At 59.8% G+C, this 25,327-nt stretch overlaps 1 protein-coding gene across 3 annotated transcripts; it reads right to left on the reverse strand.

The window, feature by feature from the left end:
- On the reverse strand, positions 1-24,812 carry CFAP100 (cilia and flagella associated protein 100). Of its 3 annotated transcripts, XM_040247291.1 has the most exons (18): positions 24,720-24,812; positions 24,231-24,344; positions 23,757-23,865; positions 18,090-18,164; positions 13,666-13,766; positions 11,488-11,674; positions 9,789-9,856; positions 9,554-9,717; positions 9,286-9,366; positions 8,806-8,987; positions 8,477-8,509; positions 8,270-8,396; positions 6,131-6,182; positions 5,907-6,058; positions 2,961-3,096; positions 1,782-1,987; positions 926-1,019; positions 1-285 (listed from the first exon to the last, which is right to left on the reverse strand). In XM_040247291.1, exons 3-18 carry the CDS (start codon positions 23,842-23,844, stop codon positions 172-174), a joined length of 1,860 nt encoding a protein of 619 aa, XP_040103225.1. In that variant the 5' UTR covers positions 23,845-23,865; positions 24,231-24,344; positions 24,720-24,812; the 3' UTR covers positions 1-171. The 3 variants fall into 3 exon arrangements, with proteins under 3 accessions (XP_040103225.1, XP_040103226.1, XP_040103224.1); XM_040247292.1 differs by lacking the exon at positions 18,090-18,164 and having other exon boundaries at positions 24,720-24,803; XM_040247290.1 differs by lacking the exon at positions 24,231-24,344 and having other exon boundaries at positions 24,720-24,799.
- Positions 24,813-25,327: the final 515 nt, after the last annotated feature.

Consider the following 25,327-nt stretch of genomic DNA (forward strand, 5'->3'; position numbering starts at 1 on the left):
TTTTGTTACTGTGTCTGCCTCCCAAGACAGGCTTGGAGGTACCCAAGCGACACAGCTTTTATTTCAGGTGAGTCTGAAGGCGTAGCGTGAGGGGTGAGGGGCCCGTGCAGGCTCTGCCTCTGCTCCCTGCGCCTCCGTCTGCTCCTGGTCAGCCAGCAGGAGGCCCGCGTGCTACGTGAAGAAAAACAGCTGCTCCTCCCTGTCCTTGTCCATCAGCTCGTGCTTGGACTGCTCCTTGGTCTTCAGGGCAGGTGGCCGGGATCGGCACACTAGCCTCCTGCCCCGCTGCGGGGAGGGGATGCCGTGAGCCTGCACCCCGGCCTCACTGCACCCGGGCTGAGGGGTGAGTGGGGGTGGGGGAGGAGGGAGGCACCTGGAAACTCAGGAGACGCCAGGCTAAAGGGACGTGTCTCCCACCACAAGGGTCAGGAGAGACCCCGTGGGATCCACATCGGTCAGCCTCGGGACTCTTTAGGGACCACAAGTCCAGCAGGCCAGTGGCTACTCCGGCCCGTATGCTGTGGGTGGGGGGCGCAGCGGCTGGGGGACCCTCAGTGAGTGAGGGGTGACGGCCTTGGCCTGGGGTCTGGCTGGAATGTAGGTGGGACCCCAGGGGGGCACGGAGCTGTGGGCCAGTGCTCCTAGGGAGGGTTGGGAGGTTGCCCGGAGGAAGCAGGTCCTCGGAGGCGGGGGGGCAAGGCAGGCCTGAGAATGGGGACCCTGGCTCCACCCTGACATTGCTCTGGTGAGCCGTCTCCCCTCAGGACCCCAACAAGTGTGTCTACAAAAGTGAGTGAGGCCAGGCGGGTCGGCAGCCATGAGCCCTCCCAGCCACGCCCCCTCTACAGCGCCACGCCCCTCTACGCCGCCACGCCCCTCGGGGCCACCATGCGCCCGGGCCATGCCTCTTCGGGGCCTCACTTACCTTCTTCTTGACCTCGGCTTGGGCCCGCGCCTGTGCGCGCAGCAGTCGCTCCTCCTGCAGCTGTTTCTGCAACTTTGCCTTCTCTTCCCGGAGTCTGGGGGCAGGAAGGGCGAGGTTAACGACCAGAGGCCCAGAGAACGCCACCAGCTCCTCCCCACGCAGCCTCAGGCCTCAACACCGCTCTGCCCCACCTCCCTGCTGGCTCTGGCCCTGGTTGCTTGGGAGGGCCTGGCTCGAGGCTCATCTCCCGCCCCCCGCCCCCAGGAAGGTTCCTGGCTTCCCCTCCCTGGTCACTGATGCATCACCACCCTTGAAAGCCCAGGCCCCAGCAAGGTCAGTAGTCCCGAGTCCTCCTGTCTGTACTTGAGGCCACCAAACCTTTGTCCAGGGTCTGGGGACCCAGGGGGAGAGCCCTTGTGTGTGGGAAAGACGGCTGATCACAGATGGCCGTGCCTCAGAACTCTAGTGGGACCGAAAGACCCAGGTGACCAGGAACTGGCCTGCGCCCCACTGGGCCCATGGGGCACACCCTTTGCTGATTCCCCTTCATCAGCTCTCAGGCCGGCCCTTTCCCTCACCAGGCTTGCACAGTACAGCTCTTTGCCCAGAAAGTGCCTCTCACTGTCCCTTCTCCTTGGCGGCTGGGTGCGGGAGGTGGGGGGTCACCCATCACTTCACTCCTGGGATCCCTAAGGCTACCACATGCCTCGCCCAATGGAGGGACCTTCCCCACTGGGCTGAGCCTGTGGCCCCATCTGAACCCCAGATACCCCTCCCAGCGGGGAGCCCCAGGGCATGGCCCTGTCCTCAGGGCCAACCCAGAGCCGGTAGGGGTGTGCAGGGCCCCCCCACGCACCGGAGCCGCCTCTCCTTCTCCTTGGCTTTCTCAGCCTGCTCGATGCGGGCTGGGGGCACGCGCTCCAGGTTCTCAAGCAGCTCGTCCAGCTGGTGCTCGATGGTGGCCAGCATCTGTACGGTGCCCAGGCTGGATTCCTGCTGGCCACCCACGCAGTGCCGGTAGACGTCCAGCACCTTGCAGTTCAGACTCTCCAGCAGCTTGTCCTGTGAGGCGGGCAGGCCTCCCTCCAGCAGGGCCGCGCAGGCCCGGGCTGCCCCCACGCCTCGGCCAGCTGACCTCCCGGGGCTCTGCCAAGCTGGCAGGGGGTGCTCGGGAAGTCAGGGGGCACAGAGCTGGACACTCGGGCTTCTCTTGGGCAGAGGGCCTCACCTTGGGCCTCTGTGGTCAGCCAGATCCCGGGTCCCAGTGCCTACTAGGGCTCCTGCCTCGACCCGGGGTGCCCACTGAGGTCCTGTGACCTACTCTGCCCCTGCGATGCCCTCAGCTCCCCCCGGGACCACGTTCTGTGGCCTGCTTTCTATGGTGCTGGGCTAGATGACAACCCCCCCCCCCACCGCATCAGCCTGTTCTGATGTTCAGAAGACACAACACCCCTGTCCCCTGGGGTGGCCAAGAGGGCGGGGGAGGGGCAGGGGGCACAGGGCACAGCTGGCGCCCGATAGTCTGGGGGTAGATGCCAAGCCTGCTCTTGGGGCTCTGGGTACTTGGCCCAGTGCCTGGCAGGCAGGAGGCTCTCAACAGCAATCGAATGAACTAGGAAGCTGGGTGCAGGCCCCGGACCACTGGGCTCTGTGCTCTGAGTCCTCTCAGCCTCCCGGCCTGGCTGGGCACATGCCTGCCTGCCTGCCTGAAGGGTCACTTCCAGACACACTGTTTAAGAAGCAGATGAGTTCACGGAAGGAAGGAGGGATGGAGGAGGGGTGTTGGGGAGCTGCCCATTCATGGGGCGTGAACACATGGCTGGCTCTGATTTGGGGCCAAGGGCTTCGTCCAGCGGTGCCCGTGGGTCAAGCCCAGAGCCTGGCGAGTGGCAAGGACCATGGCAGCCCCGGAGAACCACGTGCCTCCGGGCTGGCTCTCCCTTGGTCTGGGCCCCTCTGGCGGGAATGACTCCACCCTCCACTGGGGCTGTGGCCACGTGCCCACCGCTGCCCTCCGCCCATCCTGGGGCCCTACCTCCTGATCACCCTTGAACTCGCCAAAATGGAAGACGCGGGCTTTGAGCTCCAGCTCGGCGGCCGTCTCCTCCTCCTTGGTGATGGACATCGTCAGCGTGGTAATCCACTGCTTCAGCTGGTTCACCTCCCGGTCCCTGAAGGGCACCAGCACCTCTGAGCCTGCTGGCCCTGCCGCATGCTGAGGGCCGAGCCCCAGCCTCAGAGGCCCTGGTGAGACGCAGAGGAAATCTAACATCTTAACAATCCATGCTACAAAAAAAGGGGGGGAACCACAATCTGCCTCATTGAGGTATATAATTCTCCATAAAATTCTTTTGAAATGTCCAATTTTTTTCATGACCATCATTCTTGCCCACCCCCTCCACTCCATCTCTCCTGGACATAAGCACGGAGCCCCGTGGCATCTGTCCCTCTGTGTCTGGCTCTTTCACCCGGCACTGTGTTTTCAGGTCTGTCTGTCCTGTAACGTGCCTGGTCAGAGCCTCGTTTCTGCTTACGACCACTGTGGACCACCATGTGGGAGACCAAGCTTTGCCAGAGTCATTCTTCAGTGGACATTAGGCAGTTTCTACCTTTAATCTCGTGGGAACAATGCTGCTGTGGACGTTCACTGGACGGGGTTTTGTGAGCCCAAGTTTTTAATCCTCTTAGGGGCTTCCCTGGTGGCTCAGCTGGTAAAGAATCTGCCTGCAACGCGGGAGACCTGGGTTCGATCCCTGGGTTGGGAAAATCCCCTGGAGAAGGGAGAGACTGAGGCTACCCACTCCAGTATTCTGGCCTAGAGAATTCCATGGACTGTATAGTCTACGAGGTTGCAAAGAGACCTGACTGCGCGACTTTCATTTTCACTAGGATACAAAGAGTCAGACACGACTGAGCGACTTTTGTTTTCACTAGGGTTAGGGCTGCAACAATCACCTTTTAAATGAAACTCCTTAAGTCTTTCATGCTCACGGCAGACATGCGTTGTCTGCTGGGGTTTCTGGAGCAGGAACCCTGGCTCTTACAGTTGGCATGGGTCTCGCCAGTATGGGCAGTGGCATGCCAGTCCTGACCAGAGTGAGCAGAACACTGGTCACTCAGCCAGCTGTGCCTGTGGGGTCTAGAGGTGCCCCGTTCCCTATGGTGGTTCTGAGGCTCCACCCAGGTGAACAGAACTATCGGCAAAGTGCCACGGAAGGGCAAAGTTGCTCTCTGTCACAAGCACGGGTGCCAGGGTGCAGGCCTCCGCCCCCTGGCAGCCCTCCAGGCTGCAGTCCCATGGCTGTGGGGCTGAGGCCAGGAGCCTGAGTGCGAGGTGGGTAGAACTGGCCCACCCAGACCTCCCAGGCTTTCAGAGGCGGGTGGCCAGGGGGACCACCTGCAGCTCACACACACCCTCCCTCCAGGCCTGGGCCCTTATGGGGGGCAAGCAGGTCACCCAGGATAGGAACAGAGGCCGGACCTCCCCTCAACCCTGAGTGCCCACTGCAGAGTCCTAGTGGTACATGACTGCCAAGAGTCCAGCCTGGCCCTTAGACCTTCCTCTACGTCCAGTGCCTGGACACGAGAGTGACCTTGCAGCCAGCACCCCTTTTACGTGGACCAGACGGGGGGTGATTTTGTTCTTCCATTTATTTCCCAGCTGCTTGGGGTAAAAAGATGCGTCTTCCCCACTGTATGTGTGCTCAGTCACATCCGACTCTTTTTGACCCCGTGGACTGGAGCCTGCAAGGCTGCTCTGTCCATGGGACTCTCCAGGCAAGAATACAGGAGTGGGTACCTGTTCCCTTCTCCAGGGGGTCTTCCCGACTCAGAGATCGAACCTGAGTCTGTTTTATCTCCTGCACTGGCAGGAAACACAGTCTTTCCTGAGAGCTCAGCTTTCAGCATTATTCTGGAAACTCTTGGTAGGAAATTATCCAAGGCAGGATGTCGGTCAACAGGCCATGAGCACACAAGCGGTCAAAGCTGTGGGCTGGCTCCACCTCAGGACCTTCACGCGTGCTTCCCTCTTCCCCCAAGACTCCCTGTGGTGCTCCGTCACTGAGGAAGTCCGTGGCTGAAAGGACACCTTCCCTGGGAGCCTCCCCTTCCCCCTCCCATCTGCCGCCAACCTCCACTTCACCCTGCTCATAGGACTCTCTACTCCCAGCATGTGTCACTACCCACAGGGCAAATCTGCGCACCTCTAAGTCGGCTCCCCTGGACTGCCAGCTCATGGGGCACGGTTTACTTTATTCATGAAGGGCCCAGACCCCGGCCTGATCCAGAATGGGTGCTTACTCAAGGTTCGGGAGTAAAGAGGTGATCCCCTGCTCCCAGCTGGCCTCACCTGGATCCAGACCCTGCCCAAACGGGCTCTGCAGGGCTTGGTGTCAACAATAAAACTGACGCCTCTTTCTGTTCCAGAAAACTTACTCTGAGCCGATGCTGGGCAGAAAACACTACATGACGAAGGCTGGAGAGTCAAGTAGCTTGGGCCATATCACTGCTATTAAATAACAAAGAACAGCACTAATCATTATAATCATTAGTGAAATAAATGTGCCTGTGGCTCAGACCTTCAGTCATGTCGGACTCTACGACCCCACGGACTGTAGCCCACCAGGCTCCTCTGTCCATGGGATTCTCCAGGCAAGAATACTGGAGTGGGTTGCCATTTCCTCCTCCAGGGGATCTTCCTGACCCAGGGCAGCTCCTGCATTGCAGGCAGATTCTTTACTGCTGAGTAAAATAAACATTACAAAACCACCTTGGGGGTGTCCGTGGAGATGCCCCCTTCCAACTACAGGCTGCTCCAGGGTTGGGAGAGGTCAGCCCCTCCGGGCTCCACCTGCCTGGCCCACTCTGAACCTCAGCTCCAGGCCCAAGAGGGCACGGCCTCTCCCCAGAGCCGGCAGAGCCAGCACCATGGACGGGGCAGGGTGGGCTGCCCAGCCGCGGAGCACTCCCTGAGACCTACATGCGGGTCTGAGTGTTCTTCAGGGTGAAGCTCAGCTCCTCCAGGGCCTCCTCCATCTCCTGGGTGTTCTGGACCAGGGACAGGTTCTGCTCCTCCAGCTTCGTGAAGATGTCGAGGAGCTGCTGCGGATCTGTGAAGTATAGCTCCAGCTCCTGCGAGCAGAGCCGGGTGAGGCCCCTGCTCAGTGAGCCCGGCCCTGCAGCCCGGCGGGAGCAGGCACTCACCTCCCCATCGTCGCTGTCGAGGTCGTCCTGCACAGGGAGGGTGGAGCTGGACCTGCGGGGACATGGGGTCGGGGCCTGGGGCACCTCCCCAACCAGCTCCCGTCCCATCCTCTGTCCCCCAGGCAGCCGAGGCCATGGCTCCAGCCTCCTCTCGGCCCCCAGTGGTCACACCACGCCCAGTCAGTCCCTCTCACTCTAGTTAGAATAAAGCGCAGCTCCCACCTCAAGGCTGCCAGCCCCAGCAGCTCCTTCCTGCAATCCAAGAGCCAACCCGACCTCAGACCCATGGCTCCCACTGCCAGGCCCCTCCCTGGTCCCTGCTCTTTCCCTCACACCTGGGCCGTCGCTGCCTGCTCCCTCCTTAGGACGTGTCATCACTGGCCCCTCTCACAGCTGCCGTGACACTCAGCCACACGTCAGGGCCTTGCTGGATACGCATGACCCGGCGGCCACAGGGAAGGCTGTGAGGGTCACAAGCACTGGGCGGGCCCGGCCAACCTCAGTCCTGCTCCCGTCACCCCTCCCAGCCTGCACCCTGGGTGGACACGCAGGCTCTGCCGCCCCCAGAGCTGGCGAGGCCGGCTTGCAGCGGCAGGAGGCTGAGCGAGACCTCAGAGACTCCAGCGCAGCCTTCCTGAAGTGCAGAGCTGGCATTACAGGGCCCCGAAGGCTAGCACACTCGCCAGGCCTGTGCCTCACCCTGTATGCACCTTGATTTCATTGTGCAGTCACTGAGTCATGTCCGACTCTTCACGACCCCATGGACTACAACCCACCAGGCTCCTCTGTCCACAGGATTTCTCAGGCAAGAACACTGGGGTGGGCTGCTATTTCCTCCTCCAGGGGATCTTCCCGAACCAGGCACTGAACCTGCATCTCTGCACAGGCAGGCGGATTTACCGCCTGAGCCACCCGGAGGCCCAGGCACACAGATGCCACTGAGTCGCCACAGGGCAAACCTGCCATTCAGAAAGCCAGTCACCTGCCCAGGTCACTCTTGGCCTGGAAGGTGCCCTTCTGAGACTCTTCCTTCCAAGAGGATGTAGGCTGGGGCCGGGCTGGACTTTAGCTCTGACTTTCCCTCTTGGCCAGGTGCCTCGTGCGGCCCACGGCCTGCCCGAATGTGCACAGTGGCCGTGGTCACGGGGCTGGCAGGCCGAGGTCCCAGACCCCTGCTCCCAGCGACCTTCCCTGCTGCCGGGAGCTCCAAGACTGAGGGCACCGCGCCAGAGGAGGCGCGCACATCCAACCCCAGAGCTGGAGACTGCAGCCCTGCCCGGAGGGATGACGGGGGCCAGAGCTAACCTCTGTGCACACCTGCCAACACTCCGAGTGCACCGCAGAAAAAGGCACAAGAGCCACGACCGAGCGTGTCGGCGCTGAGACTTCCTGGCCTCCCTGGGGTCCGGGGACTCGAAGCGAAGTGAGGGTGCAGCCCTGCTTGGCTGCCAGGCACCCTTGTCCCTCCGCACCTCGTGGGGAGCCCGCCCGGAGAGGCTGGGGTGCACAGTGACTGCACTGGAGGGGCGGGGGGCCCCGGAGGCGGCGGCGGGGCAGGCGTGTCCTGTGGTCAGTCATCACGGCATGTGGCGGGGGTGGGGGCGGGGGTGTCTGGGAGTCACAGGAAGACACTCAGGACAGGTCCCAGGGCGACTCGGTGGTCCCTGAGGAGGTGTTGCAGGGCTCCGGGGTGAGTCACCAGGGCTGGATCTGGTCGGTTGGTTTGTCCCTTACCATGTTTTGCATAAAACTTGAAAATAACTGTCACAATTAGAGTTTGGGGTATTTTATAGGAAAGTCCCGACTTCCTGCTTCCCTTTCAAGGCTCAGGGACTCTGTCAGCCCCCGGCTGGCACTCTGGACTCTGAGGGTCCAGGCAGGTGGGTCCTCTCACAAGCATCCCCCTACCTGCCTCCTCCATGCACCTTTGACTGTCCCAGCAGCACCCACGTGGGCCACCCCAAGCTCAAGTTCACCAAATCACATGAACCCGTCTGCTCAGGAAACACCTTGATTTTCAGGCTGGACGTGGCCCTTCCTCAGCCTCTCCTCTGTTCCAGGCACCCCAAGCTGGCGCCACTGGGGGCTGCTCCCCAACAGGCCAGTCTCCTCCACCTCCCCCTCCCCACGCCCACTCACCTTTTGGACTCCACCCCACTGGGCGCGCTGGGCGGGGTGCCCTGCTGCTGGCTGGCGCTGGTGGACAATGCCTGGTGCAGCCGCATCACTGGCAGGAGCTTGGCAGGCCTCCGGGGGCTCTGCCCCTCTGGGGGAAGCAGAGGGGGCTGTGCACCTGCCCACCCCCCACCCAGAGAGGGGTTCCTCCAGCCAGGGACCGCCACACACCTCTGGAGCTCAGCTTGCCCTTGGTCTCCAGTCCTGTGGGAAGACCAAGAGAGGCTCAGGGTCCCAGAAACTTGCCCAGGGTCTCCCCAAGCAAGTTTCTGGGACCCTGAGAACTGCTTGGAGAGCTGGCCGACCTCCCAGAGTGTGTGGGCTGAGCAGTAGGGGTTGCAGGGGCTCTGGGGGATGAGGAGGCCTGGAGAGGCCTGGGGGCTCTGGGGGCTGGGGAGGCCTGGGGGGCTCTGGGGGATGGGGAGGCCTGGAGGGGGGTGGGGCTCTGGGGGATGGAGAGGGCTGGCCAGTACACAGGTGCACCCGCCCCTCCCTGCTACCTTTGTCCCCCACCGAGGACAGCAGCAGGCTCTCCTTGAAGGCCTCCACCACCTCCTTGGCCTTTCTGAGAGCAGAGCGCTTCTTCTCCTGTTCCTCCAGCCACTCCCTGGGCGACAGCTTGTACAGGAAGTCCTTGTAGGCCTTGTACTGCTGCAGCATGTCCTCGAACTTGGAGATCTCGCTGCGCCCAGGAGGGGGCGGGCGAGGTCAGGCTGCACCCCTGGGCCCCTTGGAGGGGAGGCAACCTGGACCCTGCATGTGGGCGAGAGGACTGGCCTGCGGGCAGCACAGCTCAGTTCCCCAGGTCACCGCCACTCCCAAGGCAGAAGGGCCTCAGGGTGAGCCCTGCCCTGTGTCCTGGCCTCGGCCACCCGCAAGGCTGGGGCTCCTGGACAGGATCGGGGTGCAGAGCAGTGTGCCACATGGAGCCCCCTGGGCTCCAGGAGACACGGTAGGGCCAGTGTGCCCCCTGAACTCACCTCTTGATGTTCATGATCTGGGTGGTCAGCTCACGAATCTCCAGGATCTTCTCCATCTTGGCTTTAGACTCTTTGTCAGCCCTGGGGGAGGGAGGCAGAAGAGAAGGGGCTCAAGGGAGCGTCCACGCTGCCTTCGGTCAGGGGTGCAGGCAGTGGAGCTGCCAAGCAGGGGCCTGAACTGAGGGCAAGGGTCTGTCCACAGCCACTGCAGGCGGGATGGGGGAGTGGTAGGCGTGCAGGCCTGGGCCAGGCCCAGGCAGGGGCTCACATTCTCAGCGCCTGCACGGAGCTGCGGTCGTTCTCCCTGAGAAACTCATCGAACAGGGCTGCGTCCTTCTCCAGGAACTTCTCTGCCCGCTCCAGCTGGGCTTCCTCCTGGGCCGCCAGCCTCTCCAGGCGCTGGATCTCACTCCGCTTCATATCCAGGGCGTACTGAGGGCGGGAGCGGTGTCATGCGGGCCCCACAGGGACAGGGCGAGGGGCCCATGGGGCAGCCGGCCTACCTGGATGAGAAACATCTGCCGGTTCTGGTCCACATAGCTGTTGATGTTGCTGGGCTCCAGCTTCTTTTCTGCAGTGAAAGGCACGAGGCATCTGGGGGTGGGCGGGCAGTGGGAGCAAACCCCCCAGGCGGTGGCCAGGGACCAGCGAGCCAGGCAGTACGCTACGCCCACCCTGAGGCCTGGGTCACAACAGGGACTACAACGGAGTGAGCTCTGCCTCCAGGCTGTGCAGATACAGAGCAGTCTCCATGGCTGGAGTCTGGCCAGATGGGAAGCCCTTCCTTGGGTCTGACGAGTTGCTCTTGCTTGTAGCACCCTTCTCCCTAGAATGAGGCTCTGGACACCCCACCCTGGAAGTTTCACCTGGCTAGATGTCATGATGAAAGGTCTACTGGCCAGGACAGTAACAGGATGGGGTGGTGAGAGAGAAAACAAGGCAGCAAGATCTCTGGTTGGGGCGCCCTGAGCCTCCAGCAAGGATTCCCAGGTGGCTGGGAAGGAGATGCCAAGGCAGGAGATGCAAGAGACAGGTGTGATCCCTGGGTTGGGAGGATCCCCTGGAAAAGGAAATGGCAACCCACTCCAGTGTTCTTGCTGGGAAATCCCATGGACAGAGGAGCCTGGCGGGCCACAGTCTGCAGGGTCACAAAGAGTCGGACACAACCGAGCATCTGAGCACACGCACAAGCCTCCAGAGGCTAAGTCCACCCTGGCAGGGTTCAGCCAGGTGGGAGGAAGCTGGCGTGGGTATCAGGGCCGCCTTCTGGAGTGCAAGCAGCGAGGCGTCGCAGTTGGGGTCAAGGCCCACGGGGCCTCTTTCCTGGCCTTTCTGAGAGCACGAGCTGGGGCACCCCCGCTGTGGATGCAACCGTGGGCTCTCGGCCTTGTCCCTCAAACCCGCTCCTTTCCAGAAGAACATGCTGCGGTCCAGGAGGCCTGTTTTAAGTCGAGACGCCTGGCCTGGCCGTCCTGAACTCCTCAAGGAAGTCAGACCTGCTGGGTCCAGTCTGGCCCACTTGGATGCCCCCTGCTCCTCCTGGGTTTTAGCAAAAACAGGCAGTGGCGGCAGAGATAAGACACAGGCAGAGCTCCACACTCGACAGGGCTTCCCACCCACATAACAAGCCTCGGTGTCGGGGCGGAGGCTGGGGTCTCTCCATGCTCACATTCAGGACCCATACAGCCCAAGGGGCCCAAGGACTTCCCTGCTGGTCAGACGGTAAAGCGTCTGTCTACAATCTGGAGACCCGGGTGCGATCCCTGGGTTGGGAAGATCCTTTGGAGAAGGAAACGGCAACCCACTCCAGTACTATTGCCTGGAAAATCCCATAGACAGAGGAGCCTGGTGGGCTACAGTCCACGGGGTCGCAAGGAATCGGACACGACTGAGCGACTTCACGTTCACGTTCACATAGCCCAAGGGGTCCAGGACACTGACCTCAACTGGTTCTTTCAAGCTTATTGGTTTATACTCCATCGTTAGAACACTGATACATATGTTCAGTAATTCAGACTTCCTTGTTTTGTCCCGCCACCCCCCACCACACACACACACACACACCACACCACAACCCTGCATGGCTCAAGCCTGTTAAAAGCGCTGCTCGTACAGGAAGGGCAAAGGTGGGCCTGGGGACCAGGCTGGGGACTGGGGCTGGGGACCGCGGGGCGGGGAGGCAGAGCGAGGGACGGGGGGCACCTCGGGTCACGGCGAGCTTCCAGGCCACCTGCTCGTGGAAGCTACACAGCTGCTCAGCCCGCTCCTCCTGGTCCCCTGTCTCGTCCTCCAGCTGCAGCTCGCGGCGCAAGCTGGTGCGCTTGGCAGACACCTTAGACGAGTAGGTCATCTTCTCATGCACCCGCAGCTTCTTCTTCTGCTCACGGTCCTGCGGGAGGCGAGCGGGGGGGCAGGGCTGGGTGGGGACAGACGGACCGGCCCCTCCCTGCTGCCAGTCCTGTCAGGGTTGCGGAGCTTCAGGCGACACGCACAGGCAGAAGCGCACACTCGGAGGGGTGTGGGGGCCCGCGCGTGTGCTCTGTGCAGGGGGGAAGCGCCCGGGGTGAGGAGCATCTCCCTGTGGAGAACGCGGTGCAGGCAGGCAGGGCACCAGAGGAGCTGGGGAACCCTGGTCGGATGCGATTCCAGTCGGGGTGCAGGGACACACTCCCTGCCTCATCTATCCGAAGGTCACACTTAAGCCGAGTGTCTTGGGCTGTGATTTCTACATCTGACAAACCAAGGCTCAGAGAAGCTGGATCCTCGGAGTTTCCAAGTTTGGTAAGGAAGCTTGTTACTTACTGGGGGTGACCTGGGGCTGGGGCTCACTGGGATCTGCAGCGGCCCAGCCCTTCACTTGGGAGGGGTCTCAGGACGGGGGGTGCTTCTTCCCGGTGGCCTAGCGCCCACCCCTCCTGCCACCCAGGCCCTGAGGATGTTGCTGGCTCGAGCCTGCATGTGGTTTCCCCTGGTCAAATCCGACACCCAGTGGTCCTGCCAGTGGCAACGCCTGTTCCCCTCTAATGGGTGGCGGGCCCTGATTTGTGCGTCCTGGTGCAATAAGACCGGGAAAGTGCCACCTGAGAGGATTCCAGTCGGAAAAGGTCTGCAGTCTGGAGGTGCTGGGAGGCTCCTCAGTGTGAGGAGGCTGGGGCTGTGCTGGGGGGCAGGGGCCCTGAAGGAAGGCAGAGGGTCCCTGAGGCCAGTCCAGGCTGGGAGAAGGAAGGGCAGGCTGCGCTGCTGCTGGATGAAGGGGAAGTGTGTGTCGGGGGTGGGAGGGGGGGTGAGTGTGTGCATGTATGAGTGTGTGAGTGTGTCTGTGAGTGAGTGTGCACATGTGTGTGTGCATCTGCGTGGGTGTGCATGTATGGGTGTCTGTGCGTGAATGTGTGTGAGTGTACACGTGTGTGTGTGCATGTGCATGAGTGTGCGTGTATGGGTGAGTGTTTGTGTGAATGTGGGTGAGTGTACACGTGTGTGTGAGTGTGTACACTCATGTGCGGGGTGTGCACACGCGTCTGTGTGTTTGAGTGTAAGCATGACAAGTGCATGCGTGTGCATGCGTGTGCATGCGTGTGGGTGCACTGCTCGAGCACCTCACAGACTGGCTCAGGGTCTGTCACCTCTCCATCCAGGCAGGAGGTGGGAGCATGACTGGCACCCCGTGGGATCCTGATCAGGTCTGGGATGGAGCCGGAGGCCCTACCCGTCCCCAAGTGTCCTTGGTCCTGGTCGGGGTGGCAGAGGGAGCCGCTGCCTGAGGAATCTCAGAGGCTGAGCCCTGAGCTGGGGGAACGCAGGCAGCCCGAGAGAGCCTGGGACACTGACCACGCCTGTGCCTCTGGCCCACTGGGTGAGTCCCCTCAGCCTGGCTGCAGGGCAGTGGAGGGGTGGACTAGCTGGGCACATGGGGGTGCAAGAGACTGCTGGTGTGCAGACACAGAGTGTGCTGGGGGACAGGGCTGATCCTGAGATTCCCAAGCTCTGAAGAGACACAGCTGTGTGTGTGCACACGTGTGTGCACATGTCTGGCCCCCAAGAAGTCCAGTGAGAGGTGACTGTGCAAGGTTAGAGCATGCGGGGGGTCTCCCAGGGCCTGGGGGTCAGAGAGGGTGTCGGGAGGGGATGGCGTCTACACCAGGTTCCACAGAAGATAAGGCACGCTGGCTAAGGCTCTGGGACAGACACTCCCTGGGGGCCCCCCTGACGAGAGCCCAGGAATGGCAGTGGTGGCGCTGGTACGAGAGGAGGAGGAGAGACCTGGGGCCAGGCGGAGTCGAGGCGCCTTCACAGGCAGTGTGAGCCATCGACTGTCTTAGAGCGAGTGTGCGGGGGACCAGGGCTCTGGCCGAGGCAGGCAGGCTCCCCCCAGATACTCACCAAGAGAGACTTGTTCCGCTCCTGTTCTCTGAGCAAGAAGAAGTCCACGTCCCCGGACATGTGGAAAGGATTCGCTGGCTGGTCAGGAACATTCTTGGATGCTGGGGAGGGAGAGGTCCAATTAGAGAACCAGGGGCGATCTGTGCCTCAAGGTCCCGGCGTCCCCGCCACCCAGCGGGGAAGCGCCCACTGAAGCAGGCGCCAACAGCAGGCGCTCTCTCGGATCCAGCTGTGCCTGGAGTCCATGCCTGGACCTCCCAGCTCTATAAACTTACCTGCTTGGTTTAGCCTGTTTAGCTTCCATCCCTGGCATCTGAGAGACTGTGTGAACACAGACCTTCCTGTGTCTCAGATGTTGCTGCATTCCTGGCCCTCTGTCCTCGCGTTTAGTCTCAGGAACCCGGGGGCCATAAGGAAGAGAGGTTCCACCTGCCCTTTGTAAGTGATGCAGCCGACTGGCCGTGGAGTGTGCGGGGGGTCTGCCTGCAGGGGGCGGGGAGGCCAGCAAAGCGGCTCCGTCCCTGCAGGAGACACCGGGAGCGATGAGGGCAGGGTGCCGGGCTGCTTGGGAAGTTGGGGTTGCCAAGGACTGCTGCCCCCAACCCAGGCATGAGGGAGATGTTCCCACAGCCCAGCTCACCAGGTGTCAGAGAACATGGAACCCAGAGGGCGCCAACCTATCGGCTTAAAAATATGGTTGCTTTCCTACTACCCTCGATTTAGAAGAAAGGGGGTTCATCATTTTTAAAAAAATCTTCAAATTAAAAGAAAATTTGTATGTGCTCAGTCATGTCTGACTCTTTGCAACCCCATAGGTCCATGGGATTTCCCAGGCAAGAATACGGGAATGGATTGGCTGTTTCCTTCTTCAGGAGACCTTCCTGACCTAGGAATTGAATTCACGTCTCTTGCATTAGCAGGCAGATTCTTTACCATTGAGCAGCCAAGGAAGCCCAGGAATTATTAAAACAAGGAGACAGACAACCGAGTAGAAACGTGGGCAGAAGGCAGGTGCTTCACAGCACAGAATCATCAATGCCCCGTAAACACAGCTCGTCCCCCTTGCTGGCCACGGGGAACACGGGATGCTAACACATGCCCAGCGGCCCAGGTAACCCAGAAAGGAAGGGCCGGTGCCCAGGGCTGGGGCGGCATGAAGTGACCGGAGCCCTCACACCTGGTGGTGGGCTGTGAGCTGGTACAGCCGCTCTGGTAGATGTTCAGTGACAACTTCTAAAGTTTAACATCCCAGCAACAGCTTCAGTCCTCCTGGTATGCGCGGGGGAAACAGCCTCAGAACAGCAGGTGGTGGAGGAGGAGGAGGATGTGGAGCCCATCTCGCCCCAAAAACGCATCAGCGATGCACGTGCAAGTGGAAGGGTTGGCACAGAGCACCTGCGGAACCAGCCAGGACCTCAGACCCTAAAAGGGTCCCACGTGACCAGCAGGACAAAAGGAGGAAGGAAGAGGAGGGGCGACAGGACCTGTACTCCAGTGGGGCTGAAGGGAGGGGGGTTCCTGCCGCCAGCAAAGGACAGAAGGGGAGCTTCAGGGGCTCTGAGGGTGCCCAGCAGCTGGCCAGTGGCAGGCAGGCCATGGTTTTCCCAGTAGTCATGTATGGATATGAGTTGGACTATAAAGGAATCTGAGCATGGGAGAATGGATCCTTTTGAACTGTGGTGTTGGAGAAGACTCCTGAGAGTCCCTTGGACTGCAAGGAGATCCAACCAGTCCATCCTTAAGGAAATTAGTCCTGAATATTTATTGGAAGGACAGATGCTGAAGCTGAAACGCCAATACTTTGGCCACCTGCTCCGAAGAACTGACTCACTGGAAAAGACCCTGATGCTGGGAAAGATTGAAGGTGGGAGGAGAAGGGGACAACAGAGGATGAGATAGTGGGATGGCATCACCGACTCGATGGACAGGAGTTTAAGTAAACTCTGGGAGTTCGTGATGGACAGGGAGGCCTGGTGTGCCGCAGTCCATGGGGCTGCAAAGAGTCGGACACGACTGAGTGACTGAACTGAACTGAACTGATGGGGATAGCAGACCATCAGCCATCCTCGGGAGAAAGGAGGGAAACGTTCTAGAGGGCAAACGGGGTGGAGGCTGTACACAGAGTTGTGCACATTTATCAAAATGGATCAAACTGTGACCTGGAGGTTTGTCATTGCACTGCATAGGAATGGTACCTCAGTGAAGACAGACAGACAAGCCACAGTGCAGACCCCTGGCCCTTAGTGTCACGCTCAGCTCAATGCAAGCATCATGGGTAGAAGAAACTGTTGGGTGAGCAGCTGGGATGGGCAGTGTGGGATGAGGCTGAAGCCAGCGCTCACAGGTGGCTTCCAGGGAGGCAGCTGAGAGCACAGAGCCCTCCGGGAAGGGGTCTGCGCACACACAGGCAGACACAGGTTCTCTCAGGCAGCCTGGCCAACGCTGAGCCAGAGGACATGCAGGACCGACAGAAACGGCCTCAGTGACACCACCAGGAGGGGGGCAGACGTGCTCGCCACAGGGACAGGCTACGGATGAGCAGCACCGTTTCTCCGCCAGAAGCATAGGGAGCGAAAGGACGCGGAGGCCGCTCTGCTCGGTTAGACAAGGCTGAAGGTGTTCAGATCTCAACTGACTGGGAATGAGAACAAATCTTCCGTGGGAAGATGTTCCTGAGACAACTGGGTAAATCTGATGGACGGTCTGGTTAACTGCTTCTGGGCATGTGAGAAAGATCCTGATATTTGAAAATGCACACTGCAGGAGTGCAATAGCGCCTGGAGTCTATCCTGGCAAAATCTGTAGCAATGTGGGTGCAACCAGAGATTATCACACTAAAAGAAGTCAGAAAGAAAAAGACAAGCACCTTATGACATCACTTAGACGTGGCATCTCACGTATGCCACAGGGACCTCCCTGGTGGTCCAGTGGCTAAGTCTCTGTGCTGCCAACGAAGGGGGCCCGGGTTCAATCCCTAGTCAGGGAACCAGATCCCACGTGCCACAACTAAGGGTTCTCACGCAGCCAGCGAGAGACCCTGCGTGCCACAGTGAGGACGAAGAGCTCATGTGCCCAGCTAAGATCCAGCGCAGCCAAAACAGGGCTTCCCAGGCGGCACTAGCGGTAAAGAACCCACCTTACAAAGCGGGAGACGGGAGAGACGCAGGCTCGATCCCAGGGTAAGAAAAATCCCCTGGAGGAGGAAATGGCAGCCCACTTCAGTACTTTTGCCTGGAGAACCCCATGGACAGAGGAGCCTGGCGGGCTACAGTCCATGGGGTCACAGAGTCAGACATAACTGAGTAACAATTTCACTGTACAGCACAGATAGGCAATATCCTGGGATGAGCCATAACGGAAAAGAATGTTTAAAAGACTGTATGTATGTGCATAGCTGAATCACTGTGCTATACAGCACAGCAGTGTGAATCAACTACACTTCAAAAAAAAATTTTTTGAAACAGTAAAATATTGTGGCAAAGACAAAAAAAGAAAAAAGAGAAGAAGAATAGGTGAGGCAAACGTGGCTAAATCTTGTCTGCTTCCTATCTGGTGACGAGCACATGAGTTCACTGACCTTCAGGCTCTACTAGGCAGGTTTGGGTTTTGATAACTAAAAGAAAGAGGAAGTGGGGGTGGGCAGGGTGGACAGGGAAGCCCAGCCCCAGGGTGGGAGCTTGGTCAGAGAAGGCAGGCTCAGGGAACGCGCTCCGAGCTGCTCGCCTCTGCAGGAGGAGCAGACTGGCTTGTGGGGCCGGGCTGGGGGTGCGGACAGCCAAGGGACCAGGAGGCAGTCCAGGAAGCCAAGGCATGGAGGACACAGCAGGGCCCAGAGGACAAGGCGTGTAGCTGCCAGACGCACCCCTTTCTGTCTCCTGACAGGCGGCCACCTTACGACTCACTGACAAGCTGCATTTCTCAGCCTCCCTTGCAGATACTGACGGCCCCATAACAAATGGAGTGTGGCAAGAAACTGTTGGGTGGGACTTCTGGGAAAGATCTTTCCCCAAGGACGGCTGAGTTAGCCTTTCCCCTTCCTCCTTCTCCCTGTCTAGAAGCAGATGTGATAGCTGGAGCTACTGCAGCCATTTTCTGCCCAGGCAACAAGCTTGTGGTTGAGAAAGCAGAGATGGTCGAGCAGAAAGCCTTGGAACCTGGCCACCTGGGAGGCTCGCAGGGCTGCTCCTGGCAGAGCCACGGAGCCCCGGCCCGCCCCCCACGCCGCTCAGCACTGGAGGAAAAGCAGATCCTACTTTGCGGCTTACGCTCCTGTTGCTTCAGGCTTCAGTAACCCAGTTTCTAATGAAAACAGACCCTTTTCTCACTGTCCTTCCCACCAGAAGCTACGTCTGAGGACATCTGAGGCCTGAGGGTGAGAGTTTGCCTCCCACTGATGGAACGTGCACGCCCAGGTCCAGAATTACCTTTGCCTTTTTTCACATGCTTCTTCTTTTCTTCAGTGACTGAAGAACTACTGTCCATGGATTCTGGGCCATGCTCTGGGGAGACACACAAGTGACAGCCACAGCAAAGACTCAGCAGTGTGTAACAGCTGTGCATGCGACACGGAGCCAGGGAGCTCTCAGGGGCCCCAGCCCCAGGGCCCCACCTGCCGGATGACCCGTAGCACCCACACCTGATGATTATGCTGACCTTGCCAGGAAGTTTTGAGGACTGAGCAAAAAAAGGGCCACAAACGTGCCAGCATACATGCCTGAACCATGACGGCATCTTGTGACTCCCATTGGGCACCCCTCCCCTTTGCTCCTAAGAACAGAGCTGGACGGTTTCTCACAGAGACCACAGGCTCTGTGCCTCTGACGCCTGCCCAGCCAACCCTTCTGCTAGGAGCCTCCTCAGGCCTCCAGGGACTGCAGTGGAAGACGCAGAGACCCCTTCCCTGCCATTCCCCTGTCAGCTGACACCACGGCACCTCCTGAGGCAGGCAGGCAACGAAGGGAGAGAGCAGGTGGGTGGCTGCCATTACCCGCTGGTCACCTGGTCTCTGGAGATGACCCTGCATCAGCACTGAACTCCCCCAATGCTCCACAACTCACCACACATCCCCCAGAGGCCCTGCAGGAGCCTAGAGCTCAGCAAAATCAGTGCCTCGAGCAGCCCCAGACCTGCAGCCAGGCCCTCCTCCTCTGCTCAGCACCTGTGCTCACCAGCCCCCACGGCCCCCCGCTCCCTGACTCCTGAGGTCCAGCCCGCTGTACAGGCTCTGTGTCCCTCTCCAAGGTGCCTTTCTCACCACCATGGCGCCTGTCCACATGGCCTCCCTTCGTCTGGGTTCTTCCCAGCATCTCCCCAGTGCCCGCCTGTCCAGGATGGCAGGAGCTCACGCCACCCCAGGCCTCCCTGGGTCAGCTCTGAAGCGGCCCCCACTAGACTCTGGAAACGCTGCTGCTTCTCAGTAACAGACGGAACCGAGACACGGGAGGTGGGCTCGGACAGCACAGGCCTGACGGCCACTTGTCCCAAGCCCCTGGGCACTGCTGCCTTCCAGAACCCCCATGGCCCAGGTGCCACAAGCGAAAGGCGCGGGTCTGTGCTCCTTGATGGGGCTGCGACAGGGCTTGGGTTTTCTCCAAAAATAAATCAATAAATAAAATTTGTAAAAAAGATTTCCTTAAGACACTGCCTCCAAAGCAAGAGAAGGGGTCCCGTTTCTAAATTCCCACCAACAGATGTGGCAGGGAAGTGGCTCCAGCCTCCATGTGGCCCTTCAGCAATCAGACAGCCCAACTTGGAGGACGATCCTTGCTGTCCACCCTGGTGTTTTCCAAGTGCAACTAGCTCTGCTCGCCGCACGAGAGACCAATGAACCTGAGAGATGAGGGGCTGAGGCAGGAAAGAGACTTGGATCAGGGAGCCGGCAGATCAAGAAGACGGCAGGCGAGCACCTCAAAATAACCATCCTGTGGGGTCTGGAAAAGACCCTGATGCTGGGAAGGCGGGAGAAGGGGGCGACAGAGGATGAGACGGTTGGATGGCATCACCAACTCGATGGACGTGAGTTTGAGCAAACTCTGGGAACTGGTGATGGACAGGGAGGCCTGGCGTGCTGCAGTCCATGGGGTTGCAGAGAGTCAGACACAACTGAGTCAATGAACAACACAATGGGGTCTGGATGCCAGGTTCTTTTATAGATCAGAGATGGCAGGAGATGAGGAAGCAACGTGAAAAGACCACTACTCTTGCAAACATCTCCTGGAACGGCAAGCCTCAGGCAGGGGTACGTGTCAGCTTCTTCCCTGCCATCCACAGGTGGACAGAGCTCTGGACAAAGGCCCTTGTTTAACAGTCAGGCAGAGGGGCAGGATTCTCTCAGACAGGCCGTCCGTATGATTCTAATAGCAAAAGTGACAGAAAGCAAGTCAAAGAAACAGTTCCAACATGGAGTCGGAACTGACTTCTCCTTCCAACACTGGCACCAGCAAGCCACGCAAGGAACTCAGGCCGCCCTCCCCGCTGCTGCTGGGCTGGAGGCTGGAGGCTGGTAGCCACGCCACAAAATGCCAGAATCCCCCAGAATGCTCCCACCTCGGCATTAACTTCTCTCCTGGAAGCGGGAGAGTTCCTGTCCGGGGTTCTGACAGCGCCTGCCTGCTGGAGAGTCATTTTGGTGGAGAGACTGACTCCGGGTCTTCTTGCTTGGTCATCTCCCACGACGTCACCCCTTTCCTGGATATCTATTCTATTTAATGCCATAGTGAATGGAACCGCCGCATAATTCCCAAGCTGGACTGTTCGTGGCTGGAATATGGAAACGCAACTCATGCTCGAGTGTCGGTCTTGTGCTCTCCTATGCTGCTGCATTCATTTCTGAGCACACAGAGCTTTCTCAGGGATTCTCCACATACAGGATCACGACATCTGTGAGCAGGGAGTCTTGCTTCTTCTGTCGCCGTCTGAACGCTCTAGCTGAACTCAGCATGGTGTTGGAAAGCAGTGGTGGAAGGACCTAACCCTTGGGGAAAGCGTGCAGCCTAACAGAATTTCATTGTGGGCTTTCTGTGTACCGGGTTCTGGAAAAGACAGCAGCCTTAGAGGCAAACAGAGAGCCCCCAGCCCTCAGGCAGATGACAGTCTACCAGCCGGGGGAGGGGCCAGGGCTACTAGAAGATAAAGCTGGGGAAGGAGGAGGGCGGGGAAGGTGTGGGGCCCCCAGGAAAGCCCTGGATGGTGGGGTGGGGAGGTGGCTCACTGAGAAAGCTTGTGGGGGGCCGTGGAGGGCACTCTGTGCAGGGACTGCGTGGTCTGTCCGAGGAGCAGAGAGGAGAGCGGCAGGTCACTCTGCCCCAAACCCTCTGAGAGCGGGCCTGCCTCTGTGCCCTTGACCTCTGCACTCCAGCACAGTGCCTGGCACAGAGCCGGTGCGCCCACATGTGGCCCCCAGCCCAGGCTTTGGACAGCCCGATTCTGCAGCTCCCCAGACTAAGACTGGGTCGCGTAAAAGCATATTCCCTAAATCGTCAAATTAAAGGGCTGCATCCAGCACCATCCCTACAGTCAGCAGCAGATGGGAGAAGGGACGCCTACACGCGGGGCGGAGGTGTCCCCAGCACGGGAGGTGCAGACATGGGGGAGCACGCCCGCCCCCCCCCACCAGCCTGCTCAGGTTAGACCCTGGCAGTGAGCTTCCTTCACCAGGAATGACCCCTCGCCACGCCCAGTCTCGCCTTTGGGAGATACCACCATCCACTCAGTGATCACTCTCCCCTAATCCACCCCTGGACCCAAGTCGCTCAGGTGGGTTCTGGCCTGAATGCCAGAAGCCCCCAGAGACAGGGGGACCAGCCACAGGCTGCGTCTCCCATAAGCAGGGGTCCTGCAGCCCCGCCCCCACCAGCCCTGCCTGGGGAGCCTGGGTTCCACTCTGGTGTGGCCAGCCCCTCTGCCAGGCCAAGCTCCCCACCGAGATCCTCTGCCCTCTACGCCAGGGCACGGACTAGCCGTGTCTCGATGGAGCTGTGGCCATTTCCCCCACCTCCACCCCCGCTCAAGGTGGGAGAAATGGTGCCCCAGTCACACACTCATATACCTGGGCTGTCTCCATCACCCCAGCAGGTCCTCCCCCTGCCCACAGGGCCCTACACGCTGGCCCACACTGGCTTCTGTCTCTTCCTCCAGCATCTCACCTCATCCCCAGTTCATGGCCTGGAACACCCTCCCCTCTGAGAATGGAACACTTTCCGCCACATCAATAAACAAGGAAGCCACAGTCTAAAGTGACTCCTGCCCTCCAGGGCACCCAGGAAGGAGAACAAGACCTGCGACCCCAGGGCCCCAGCGCCAACGGTAAAGGAAGGACACTGGCCCCAGGGGGCTGACAGGCACAGGGAAGGAACGATTTCAGCGAGCCCAGCCTCCCGCATCTTCTCACACTGGGAAAAGCGCTGAATTCCTTAACCCAGGCTATCTGGTTTTCTTTCATTAACAATAATCTTTTGATGTTCAGACTACCTGCTCTTTGTGGCAAAACTCCTATGTAACCCGCCTCCTCCCCTCCCCTCCTGTAGCCGTTCTCTCAATGCTTCTCCCAGGCTTGAAGCCCTGCAGACTCACACTGAATAAGTCATGACTCAGCTTTCGCGCGGGCCCAGTCACGTCTGCCTCTCTGCTTCCTCATGGGCTGTAGCCGCCAGGCTCCTCTGTCCGTGAAACTCCCCAGGCAAGAATACTGGCGCCAGCTGCCATTTCCTACTCCAGGGGATCTTCCCACCTCAGGGACTGAACCTGCATCTCTTGAGTCTCCTGCATTAGCAGGCGGTTCTTTACCACTAGCACCACCTAGGAAGCCCAAATATCCCCAGGGAATGAAACATGATTCTAAACTTGCAGGTTGTGGATATTTTTTCAGTCAACAGCACCATCACGTTGCTTTGTTTTGTTTTGTTATCTGTAAACATTTCAAAGCTGTCTTTTTTCTGGTAACCCCGGTTCAGTCTTTCTTCATTTCTCAGTTTACTCCGGAGCAGAGCGGATGAGAAAGAGGGAGGGGTACACCGTTACACAGTGTAACAGGGACAGCCGTGGACAGCAGCCTCCAACAGAGACTCTACCCGCACATGTGGAAGTGCCTTTGCTGGAAGCACCAAAGGTTTACGAGAGCTCGAGGTTTGATAAGGAGCAGTCTGCACAGCATCTGGGTTAATGGGGAAGAAGGCTCAGGGAGCGTTTCTGTTGTGTGGCCATTGGTGTGAGAAAAGGACAGGCTGTGCATGCATTTGTGCGGATGTGTGCAAGGTGTGAGCACGGCAGGCGTCAGGCTTGGAGGGAAAGAGAACACAGCGGAGCCTCCAAGCAGGTGAAGTTTCACACGGGGGCTCTCAACACCCTTTGGAATCGGAAGCTAAGGACCAGTAAACCAAAGCAGAGGGTGTGTGGCCAGTTCTGCCCCTCAGCAGGAGCCCCGGGGAGGAGGTGCAGGCCTCCAGCGCGGGCGTGGGTGAGGGGGCTGGCCAGCAGCTGAGGCTGCAGGGAGGCTGAGCGACACCCTCTTCAAGGCCTGTCTTGGGGTGAACTGTGTTCCCCTCTCAAATGAATGCTTTTGAAGATCTGAAGTCCCAACACCCAGCACCATAGCATGTGACCCTGTTTGAAAAGATAGTGCCTGCAGATGTACCTCCAGTGAGGTCATGCTGGGCGAGTGTGCACAGCCTTAATAAGAAGGGGAAATGATGGAACACACACGTAGAATGTGAGGATGGAGTGAAGATGAAGGCAGAGACCAAGGTGATGCTTCTACCAGCCAAACACCACCAGAGGTCGCCAACAAACCACCAGAATCCGGGAGGGCGCAGGGCACAGGGTCCCCTCCTGCCTCAGAATGCAAGCATCCCTGCCCGGTACTCCTGGTCCCAGCAGCTGTGAAACAATAAACTCTGGGGTTTGGGGCTTGGCTAGAGCAGCGCTAGGGATTACAGCACGGAGTTTCTAGGGAACTTGGCAAAGCCTGTGATTTCTGGACCGTGGCCTGGCTTAGTTAGAATCGTTGTCGCCTTGATTCCATCTTGATTCCGCCGCCCCAGGCCCCCCAAGGCTGCCTCTGACGCTGCGCAAGCCCTCCCCAGCCCACCACTTACTGTTGAAAGTTACGCTCTTGGAGACCACAGGAAGCAGGTGCTCGGACATCGGCGCAGAGGAGGAAGCGTGCACTGCGAAACCTGACATCGGCTAGAGGAGACTCCCAACCTGGGGAGAGACAGCGTCTGGGCCGGGTGGGTCCAGCCCGCAGCCCGCAGCCCGCAGCCCGCAGCCCGCCCTCCGCCGACGGCTGCTGAGAACAGCGGTCACCTACCCAAGGCTCACCACGAGGAGTACACTTGCAGCTCCGACCCGCCGCGCCTCCCTCCTCTCCCCGCCCCGTGGTTCCAGCCTCCCAAGGCTAGTCCTGCTCGCGGAGCCGCCCACCCACGGCCAGCCCGAGCCTTGGCCCCTCCCACCCTCAACCAGCACTCAGGCCCGCCCCGCCCCAGAAGCATCTTCCCACCACCCCATCCTCTTCCCTTTGACCGGTTTTCAATAGCTGATGTATCCCTCTAACAACTGTCGATTACCTAGTTCCCCTAGAACGTAAGCTCCCTGAGGACCAGAGGAGGCGCTGATTGGTGGCTCATCAGGCGTTCCGCCCCACCGCGGCGCTCTTTTTTTTCACTATTTGCGGAGCTAGTCTGTATTTTGCAGAGGAGGAAACAAAATAGCAAACTGTCCAAAGTCACACCTCCAGGAGAGGCCGAGGCTGTGACTCCCGCCCAGGGTTCCTTGACTCCAAAGCTTGCACCCTTCCAGCCGCATGCCTGCTGCAGCCTCCACGAAAGGAAGCGAGGTACTCGGCTTGTAGCAGGGCCGGGCCTCCCCACACCCACGTCTGGCCCGTCCGCGCGTGTTGCGAGGGTGCATGGGCCCGGAGGGAAGAGGGGTTGCTAGACGGCTGGCTATGTGATGAGTAAGGAACAGGGAGCCTTGCGACAGGGCCTTGGAGGGGCGCGCGAGGTGTCCGCCCCGACCCCGCCCGTGGCTCCCGCCCAGGTCCCTAGCGCACCCACCTGCTCTGCACGCCGGCGCTCTCTCCGAAGCCTCTGAGCTGCTGCCCCGGGGCTCCGAGAGCCCAGGCCTTTGGTTTACGTCGCCATGGCAACCATTCTCCCGGCGGGCGGGGCTGTGACGTCACAAAGTCTCCGGCCTCCCCACTGCGCCCGCGCCGCGGAGGGGCTGCGCTGTAAGAGGACTCGCCCTGCCCAGCTCGCGCGGGCTTCCTTCCCAGCCTGCACCCCTCTTGCTGTTTCCGTCCTTCTCCTGATTGATTTTTTCACCTGCACCACCTACCTGCCTCTTCCTGCCGAGTGAACCTTACAGTCTAGAGGGGCGGCTCTGACAATTGTGGTCCCGGGCCGCAGCATCCCACGTGCTGGGAACTAGTTACAGAAGCAAACATTCTGCAGGACCCGGGCGGCGGACCCGGCGATCTGGGCGCCGACAAGCCCGCCCGGCGAAGGTGACTTCGGTGCTGACTCGAGTGGCGATCGGCTGCTCCACAGGCTGCATGTGACCCATGATGAAGGCAGGGTGGCACACCTGTCAGTAAACAGGGAGGGGTCCGCGCTCAATCGCCGAGACTCACCCCGCGCCCCGACCCCCACCCGGCCAGGTCCCC

The sequence above is a fragment of the Oryx dammah genome, unplaced genomic scaffold (genome assembly GCF_014754425.2).
Source record: "Oryx dammah isolate SB20612 unplaced genomic scaffold, SCBI_Odam_1.1 HiC_scaffold_9, whole genome shotgun sequence".
In the NCBI taxonomy this organism is placed as follows: domain Eukaryota; kingdom Metazoa; phylum Chordata; class Mammalia; order Artiodactyla; family Bovidae; genus Oryx; species Oryx dammah.

Coding starts and splice junctions, on each gene's coding strand:
- CFAP100 (XM_040247291.1), bottom strand. CDS start 23,844: ATGTCAGGTTTCGCAGTGCACGCTTCCTCCTCTGCGCCGATGTCCGAG. Junction 6,183..8,269: donor AGTGGGGTGGAGTCCAAAAG/GTGAGTGGGCGT, acceptor ATGTCCCCGCAG/GTCCAGCTCCACCCTCCCTG. Junction 1,020..1,781: donor GAGAAGGAGAGGCGGCTCCG/GTGCGTGGGGGG, acceptor TCCTGCCCCCAG/ACTCCGGGAAGAGAAGGCAA.